At 27.2% G+C, this 9,415-nt stretch overlaps 1 protein-coding gene across 1 annotated transcript; it reads left to right on the top strand.

The window, feature by feature from the left end:
• The first annotated feature begins 520 nt into the window (after positions 1-520).
• On the top strand, positions 521-8,205 carry LOC105248151 (probable tubulin polyglutamylase TTLL1). Its single transcript, XM_025411937.1, is given in 12 exon segments — positions 521-757; positions 844-910; positions 2,723-2,867; positions 2,869-2,892; positions 3,756-3,887; positions 3,954-4,019; positions 5,081-5,259; positions 5,541-5,727; positions 5,822-6,023; positions 7,132-7,362; positions 7,868-7,977; positions 8,039-8,205. Coding segments are annotated over 10 exon segments (1,311 nt in total). The 5' UTR covers positions 521-757; positions 844-910; positions 2,723-2,826; the 3' UTR covers positions 8,178-8,205.
• The last annotated feature ends 1,210 nt before the right edge of the window (positions 8,206-9,415 follow it).

Here is a 9,415-nt window from a genome sequence, read left to right as displayed (position 1 = left end):
ACCATTGATCTTCAGTGAACAAAATTCTTGAAAATACCAAAAATATTTGATGATAACAAAAAAGCTGAATTTTGCGAAAAATGAAGAAACGACTGTCTTAAAAATTTCAAGTAATTTTCTTTAATGAAATTTAATTAAAATTTTTTAAAGTACACTGTCAAGGAAAGATTGCGGTTGACTTTCATCAATTTTGATTTCCTTTCTTGTGGTGAATCTGTATTAAAATTAAGTTGATTTGTATTCGAGCTTTTCGTCTAATACGCCTTGTAATATTTTTTTATACTTGAAATTTTTATGTTTGTTATAAGCCCTAAATAAAGACACATGTTTAATCAGTGCCGCTAGCGCAACAGAAAAGTTTTATCTTGAGAATGTAGTTAGTAGTTACTGCATTGGCCACTACTATGGTATGGCGCTGAAATCAGTGAGAAAGTGCCGGTCTGGTCTTTATCTGGGTCATTGGCTATCTGTCTATTAATCTGTGCTCTTAACATGCCTTTTATAATAATGGACACTACGGATCGCACACGCGAGTAGCTAAATTTCGAACTTATATATCTTGTTTTCTTTGTATTACGTGGAAATCACCACATAGAGATTAGGCAAAGTGAAATCTCTTTTTTTATAAGTTTTTTTATTTTCTCTGCAAGTAAAGTGTTATGTTTGTTATAAGCCGGATTAAAAAGCTTCGCAGGTTGTTTCTGGCCCATAGATTGCCTATTGCATATTCGTAGTCTAAAGCTTATTTTATAAAAATGTAAATTGTACTTACTAAATGAAAGGATTAACAAATATATATTGTATATATGTATATTGTATAATCAATTTTTTATTTCATTCAAGATATGTAAACGATAGAGCTGGGGGGGGAGGGGCACGCCAAGTTTTCATATCTTACTTCGACCTGAAGGTAATTTATGCGATTTAGAATTTGTGTAAAGCTTTTTTAAATTATATATATCATATAAAAAATGTTTTAGGAATTAATTTTAACTCATTTAGTATCGATTACGAATTAATATCACATAATTTATTGTGGCTTATAGTATTGATCTCATATCGGTTCTAAATATTTTATTTTTATCACTCTTTTAGATTTTTTTATTTTTTTATTACTTGGCGTATTTTTTTACTTTTATAAGATTTTTTTTTAGATAAATTATATTTACATTAAAAATATGCTTTTTTGTCTTTATTTTATATTTTACTTAAATTTAATTTATTTAATTTATAAATGTATTAATTTATAAATTTAATTTATAATTTTAGATTTTATTTTAGTAACACTAAATTACTTATAAATAAATTCTAACTTAAATAAATAATAAATCAGTAAGTAAATTGTCAGTAAGTAAATTATATTATACTTAATAAAATTAACTATTATTAAGTTAATTAATTATTTATAATTTAAATTTTTAAATATTAAATAAAAATATTATACAATAAAACAAGAAAAATAATTTTTGCAATAATATTAAAAAATAAACGCACTTATTTATAAAATATAATTTGTTTATATGTAACTGTTACATCCAAACCCGTGCACGAATGGATCAATGAAAGGATATAATTTATTTATTTTATTCCGTGATACATTTTTACAACTATTGCTCGAACATAATGAAGTGACTCTTACCATAAAAGGAAAAGAGTTCAAGCAAACGATATCCATGACAAATCGACAGGCAGAACAATAAAAAAAAACAGTATTTTTAATATTCGCATTTTTCACTCTGAATCAACTTAAAATAAAAAAATAATTGACATAATTAAAATAAGGAAATAATTAATACATTTAAGATAAAGTAATAATTAAGGATAAATTGTTTTCTTGAAATTTTCTATTGCTTTATATGGAATTGTTTGAATTTTATTTTATTTAATTATTTATTTAAAAAATAATTAGTTCCTCAAATTAATTTCATTAAATTTCGAGGTTTCATTTTCTAGATATTAAAGTTCACTCCCAAGGGATGGTTTTTTTTAATATTGTTTTTTAATATTGTTACGATAAATTAGTCTTCTTAGAAATCTTATCTAATGGCACAGATTTTATATTTTTGTGATATCGTTTTTGAGATAGATTAGATTTTACCTTCAAAAGGTTTTTGAAAATTATTATACGATAAATTAATCTCTCACACTTATATATACACATATACACATATTACATATATGCACACACATAAATGTTTTGTTTCTTAAAGCATTTTTTATGATGAAGAAAAACGAAAAATGTCACATTTCATGCGATTATCATTTCTCGAGATTAACTGCACCGATTTTATTCAAACTGGTCGCAATCGAAAGCTTGCATTCACATTATATCAGAAAAATGCCGTTAGATTTTTTATTACGGCTTTCGTTTCTGAAATATTTTAATCGAAAGTTTATTTGATGTAAAATTTCGGATAAGCTACTTGGTAGCGCCGCATCGAGGATAGTGACTTTCAATGCTCGGATCTAGTTCTTTTTTAGTTTTTTTTTTATGTACTTGACGTCGCGTATTTTGTTTAATAATAAATTACATGTATTTGAGTTAATTTCTTATTTCCATATTTTTAGAAACAATGCATGCGTTAATAGAAAGAGATTGACAGTACATTCCCTGTTTCTGTCGTAGTCCCATTACTTGTCAAGAGATACGTTTTCTATTTTCTATTTTTCAAGAGGAGATAGACAATGCTTCGTCTAATTTATATATGTCTATGGTATTTAGTATGATGGCTAGTATATTTAAAAAATTTGAGAAGTGGCCTCTATGTTTATTGAAATCGATAATTGGCTGTATCGATCAAACAATATCGTTCGCTATTTTCGAGAATGAAATTGAACACAACTGCGGAAAGCAAACGGGCTGCGAACAAATGTTTGCATCATTTATGACAGGTAAATGACAGTAAACTAATTGATAATAAACTAGTCATTTAATTATGCTGATCAATTATAAAGTTGCGAGATATTCGCGGTTTTACAGATTTTTTCGTTATTTCTTAAGCTTGATATTTTTGACATTATAATAGTATAATTTATTCTAGTTTCTTACAAGCATATTTTTCACTTTTTTATATTTTATATCTGTATTACAGCTTTATTATTTATAATCTCTCCATTATTATATATATATTATATACATTTATCTTATTATCTTTTATTATCTTACAATTCTTATTATTTGCAAACATAAGTTTAATAAAAATTAATATTAAAATTAATATTAAAAATAAATTAATTTTATTTTTAATTTATGTAAACATAATTTAATCATGTTTTTATTGATGTGTAAACAGTATGTCAGTATTTTTAAATCTTGAATATAGTCAATAAAATATTTTCAATAAAAACATATGTAAAACATCAAAAAAATCAATTAATATTTCTCAAAAAAAAATTCATCAAAACCCTAAAATTCATTATTTTTCAAATATTTAGTACTTATTATAATTCTTCACACACTTAATATTCTTCAAAAATATATAAAATCATCATTTTTAATACATTTAAAAATTTAAAAATTTTTTAAAGATTATTTGAAATCAAATATATATATAGAACGCAGAAAAGATTAATTTCTAATATTCTTCAAGAAAAATTCTTAAAAATCATCAATTTTACATATAGCTAAAATAGATTGAGCTCTTAATCACTGTCATTTTACTCATTCAATAATATCGCTGTTCAAAATACAATCATTTTTTATTTGTTTTGAACAGTAGTTGGGAATATTAACGCTCACAATCGTATGACGATAGAGTGCCGTTTATTGGGATGGATCGAACGAGGATTACGTTCTGTACAGATGTGGACAAGTCTGTGATCGTGCATAACTTTGAAAAACGCGGCTGGACGCAAGTAGGTCCAGAGGACGATTGGAATTTTTACTGGTGATTATAATAATCTCAATTTTCCATTATATTCTACATTTATTGTTGCATTCATATTCATTACAGGGCCGTTACACAATCCTGCAGAAATATCTTCAGCGTCGAAACCGGATACAGAATGGACGATAATCAGTATATAAATCCTTTCGAGTCATAATCTTTTTATTTTATCAATTTTAGAAATTAATCCTTTTTACGTTTTATATATATTCGATATTTAAATAATTTTTAAATGTATGAAATGATGATTTTAGATATTAACAAATTAATAAATAGATAAAGAAATTAGGCTCTGTAATGTATTAAACAACAATTCGAGAAAAGAGCGATTAAGAGCCACCGCGGATGGTAGTGCGTAAAATTTTTAAAGATTAGTAATTCGCAAAAATTAAAACGCGTGAAAGACATATGCATATATTTTACTTGGTGCATTAACCAAGATATAGATTCTTAATTCGAGAATACTATAAGACCCCTCTTTACCCCCCTGAAGAGACGTAGGCGAGAAAAATATCGGGGCGAAGTCGGGCTGAATCGGAAAACGAATCCCGAGTCTTCGACTCCGAGTCGAATTCGCCCCGATATTTTACTCGCCTACGTCTCTTCAGGGGGGTAAAGAGGGGTCTTACAGTATTCTCGAATTGAGAATCTATATCTTGGTTAATGCACCAAGTAAAATATATGCATATGTCTTTCACGCGTTTTAATTTTTGCGAATTACTAATCTTTAAAAATTTTACGCACTACCGCGGTAGCTCTTAATCGCTCTTTTCTCGAATTGATTTTAGATATTGTTTTTGAAGAATATTAAATGTATGAAGAATTCTAATGAGTATTAAACATATGAAAATTAATGAACTTTAGGATTTTTACGAATTTATTTTTTTTGTGAAAAATATTAAAAATTGATTTTAGTTTTATCAATTACATATAATTCTTCATTATTAATAATACAATTGAAAATCTTAATCTTAAAGAATTTAATCTGTATTTTTAATAAATAAAGAGATTACGCGTGTATTAGAAAAAAATATTAAGAATTTTTTGTACATATTAAAAATACATTAAATGTCCAAATTATATATGTGTTATGTATATGTGTGAGAAGTTATGAAAAACTTTACAATACATAATCTCGTATAAAATCATGAATTTAAGCCATTAAAGAAAAATAAGCTGTTTGAATGTACCAGAATGATCAATCACTTTCCGAATCATTACGAGCTGACGCGCAAAGATCTACTGGTAAAGAATATCAAGCGATATCGAAAGGATTTGGAGCGAGAGGGAAATCCTTTGGCGGAGCGCGCGGATGGTCCAGGCAAATATTTGTATCTAGACTTCATACCAGTGACCTTTGTCTTACCTGCAGGTGAACCCATGTTCTTCAAAGATTAGATTTTTGTAAATATATTACGTAATTATGAATTATGTAATTAGAATCGAAAAAAATGATGTCGAAAAAAAATCGTCATAGAATCTAATTTAAAATTCTAGTGAATTTGCCCTGTGAAAAAGAACTTTTATATTTAAAGGATTTAAAAAATTTTATAATTTTATTAAGCAATTTTTAAAAATAAAAATTTGTTAACAAAATTAAATTATTTAATTCGTTTTTTCACGTGGTGTACAAAAAATATTGTATTTTTGTAGATTACAATATGTTTGTGGAAGAGTATCGCAAATCCCCGCAAAGTACTTGGATCATGAAGCCATGCGGCAAATCACAAGGCGCTGGAATATTTCTCATCAACAAATTAAGCAAATTGAAGAAATGGTCACGCGAAGCGAAGACCCCATTCAATCCTAATTTAACAAAGGAATCGTATGTCATATCTAGGTACTCAATTGATCTAAGTAATCGATTGATCAGGTTTTAATTCTTAATAAGATTCTCAGGCAATATAAAAAGATAACAATCTCTTTCACGATAGATACATCGACAATCCGCTGTTGATTGGCAGCAAGAAGTTCGATCTCCGACTGTACGTTCTCATCACATCGTTTCGGCCGCTCAAAGCTTACCTCTTCAAATTGGGATTCTGTCGCTTTTGTACCGTCAAGTACGACACCAGCGTTCAAGAGCTCGACAACATGTACGTGCATCTAACGAATGTGTCTGTACAAAAGCACGGCGTATGTATCGTATGCATTTTATATACTTATTAAATTATCCACAGCCCATACAGCACAGAACATTGCAATAATATTGCGGTAATATTGCTGCAATGTTACAACAATATTATTAATAGCAATATTATTAATAATATTATTGTTTCTTTAATTTGCATAGAAACTTCACAACTTACATCTTATCTCTACGAGAACATTATTTGAAAAGCTCTTTATCAAGAGAATTTTATCAAGAGAAGAATATTTCTTTATATCTCGAAGATCAAATATATTAAAAATTCTTTAAATCAGAGAGCTAAATTATATCCTTTTATTAAATTTGAAGGATTCGGAACAGTTTCAAAATTTATTAAAGAAAAGAAATGCTTTCAAGATTTTTCAATAGAGAAAATTCGCTAAGCTCGGAAAATTTTTCTAAATATTTTAACTTTCTAAATATTTTTAATTTTCAAATTTTTAAATATGTTAATATTTAATTTTTAATATATGTAATTTGCAAAAGTATCTTATTCCCATACAGCACAGAACATTGTTGTAACATTGTAATATTGCCGCAATATTGCTGCAATGTTACAACAATATTAATAATATTGTTATTAATAATATTCTGTGCTGTATAAGAGGTATCTTGTTTCTTTGATTCGCACAGAAACTTCACAACTTACATCTTATCTCTTCGAGAACATTATCTGAAAAGCATCTTTATATCAAGAGAAGAATATTTCTTTATATCTTGAAAATCAAATATATTAAAAATTCTTTAAATCAGAGAGCTAAATTATATCCTTTTGTTAAATTTGCAGAATTCGGAACAGTTTTCAAAATTTGTTAAAAAAAAGAAACGCTTGCAAGATTTTTCAATAGAGAAAATTTGCTAAGCTCGGAAAATTTTTTCTAAATATTTTAATTTTCTAAATATTTTTAATTTTCAAATTTTTAAATATGTTAATATTTAATTTCTAATGTAATTTGCGAAAGTATCTTATTTCCATATAGCACAGAACATTGTTGTAACATTGTAATATTGCTGCAATATTGCTGCAATGTTACAACAATGTTCTGTGCTGTATACAATATATTTTGTGTACATACCTATGTGTGTATTTTGCAGGATGAGTATAACAGCAAGCACGGCGGTAAGCTGAGCGTGCAGAATCTGCGCTTGTATCTAGAGAGCACACGCGGTAAAACGGTCACAGAGAAGCTATTCGCTAACATTTCCTGGTGCATCGTGCATTCATTGAAGGCGGTAGCGCCCGTGATGGCGAATGATCGGCATTGCTTCGAATGTTACGGATACGATATTATCATCGACAACAAATTGAAGCCCTGGCTGATCGAAGCACGTAGCTGATCGTTCTGACTCTTTTAAATCAATCGTTTCATTTGATTATTATCAACGAAATTTATTTATTTTAATATTAATATTAATATTAATTATTATAATATTTAAATTAATATTATAATATTTTAATTATTATAATATTATAATATTATAATATTTTAATTATTTATTAAATATTATTAATTATATATTAATTATATATTTATTAATTATATATTAAATATTATAATTATATAATATTTTAATTATGTAATATTATAATATAATATTTTAATATTAATTTTCCGTTATTCTTTATTTGGCTTTATCTTTGAGTCTTTCTGATTAATTATCTAAGTCAATTAGTCAAATGTTGTAATAATAAATGTTGTAATGACAGCAATATCATTAATCAATATAATTAATATCGTGTTGGATTATCAGGGTATTTTAAAATTTTCAATCCTGCAGTCAGCAAAAATGATATATGACTCATAATAAGTCTTTAAATTTTCGCTTCTAGGTGAACGCCTCGCCATCTCTGACATCCACGACAGTGAACGACAGGATCTTAAAGTACAAATTAATCGACAATATCTTATCGGTTGTTTTGCCTCCGGATGGTATGCCTGAGTAAGTAAAAATATTCATAAAGGTCTGCAAACACGAAATTAAATGCGATTTAAATGATTAGCGTGAAATGGAACAAGTCGCCTTCCCCAGAGGCTCTGGGGAACTTCGAATTGCTGTTAGACGAAGAATTGGCCGCTCAAGATGAGAGGGAAAGTTCATCAAACAAATATCGCGGTTCCTCTCTCAATAAATGGAAATAAAAAAAGTTATTTGCTTCAGATATATATTGACGCATTTAACTATCTATTCAATATCCTTCTCTTATTATTCAGCATTAACCCTCTCACACAGTCTTTTTATATTTTTTTTACATCCAAAATTTTTACTTTGTTTTGGGGATATTTTTTGATCGCTGAATCCGAATCCGATGTCAAAGTTTTCAATTTAAAAAAAAATTCAAGATGCCGGATCCAATGTGACAGAAAATTGTAAATTTTAAAATTTATAAATTTTTCTTTTAGATTTGGATTGTGACTCAAAAAGCCGTTAGAAAGTTTTAAGAAAATACAATTGATAGTTAGTTTGGATTTAGTATAGAAAATATTATATTTTGATGTAAAATTAATAACAAAAACATGGCGGAAAATTCTGAAAAATACTTTAGAGTGTATTAAGTTCGTAAAAAAATTGCCCCTTTGATTTTCTTAATAGATTAATGGAAAATGCAATTCTCTGTGAAAAAATATTCATTTTAACTATTTGATATATCTTATTTTTACAATTAATAATGACTATTTGATATCTTATTTTTACAATTAATAATGACTTCATATTTGTTTTACATTTATTGATATTCTAGAGATTTTGTAGAAAAAACTGGATTTATTTATTTATTAAAAAAGTAGTTGAAAAAATGAAAAGCTGCGAAAAAAAAGTGGTCGCTCAGCGACTCTCATAACGCAAAGGATTAAATAAAGTCATAAAATTGCTTTATACATATATAATCCATTGTATTGATTGATCGCATCGAAGAGAAAAAAGAAATTCCAGCGAAAATATTTACATTAACAAACAATTTTATTTTAGCTATAAATATATTTTACATGGACGACGTACATACTGTCTGTGTGAAAATGTAAGAATATGGACAGTAAAATTTTTCAGTCTTTTGCGTATATCAAAGAGAGAGAATGAGAATAATCATTTCAATCTGAACTCTTCTTCTTCTCCACTCAAAATTGTCTCGAAATCGCGAGGTAAAGGTCCTTGCAGAATTTGTACAAATACAATTACATATATATTGTACAGAACTATCGTACAGTTTATGGCACAGTTTCTTGAAAATAACGATTATGCTCAAGACGCATATATATTGAACAAACGAACTTGTTTGTTGGCAAACAAGTGAGTCTGCTTCGCAAATTGATGCTTGGAAGATATGGAATTTTTTAATATAATATAATTTTTAATATAATATTATTATGGAATTTTTTAATAT

Source organism: Camponotus floridanus, unplaced genomic scaffold, assembly GCF_003227725.1.
Source record: "Camponotus floridanus strain SB8 unplaced genomic scaffold, Cflo_v7.5 scaffold454, whole genome shotgun sequence".
Lineage (NCBI taxonomy): Eukaryota > Metazoa > Arthropoda > Insecta > Hymenoptera > Formicidae > Camponotus > Camponotus floridanus.
This window is presented reverse-complemented; position numbering and strand designations above follow the sequence as displayed.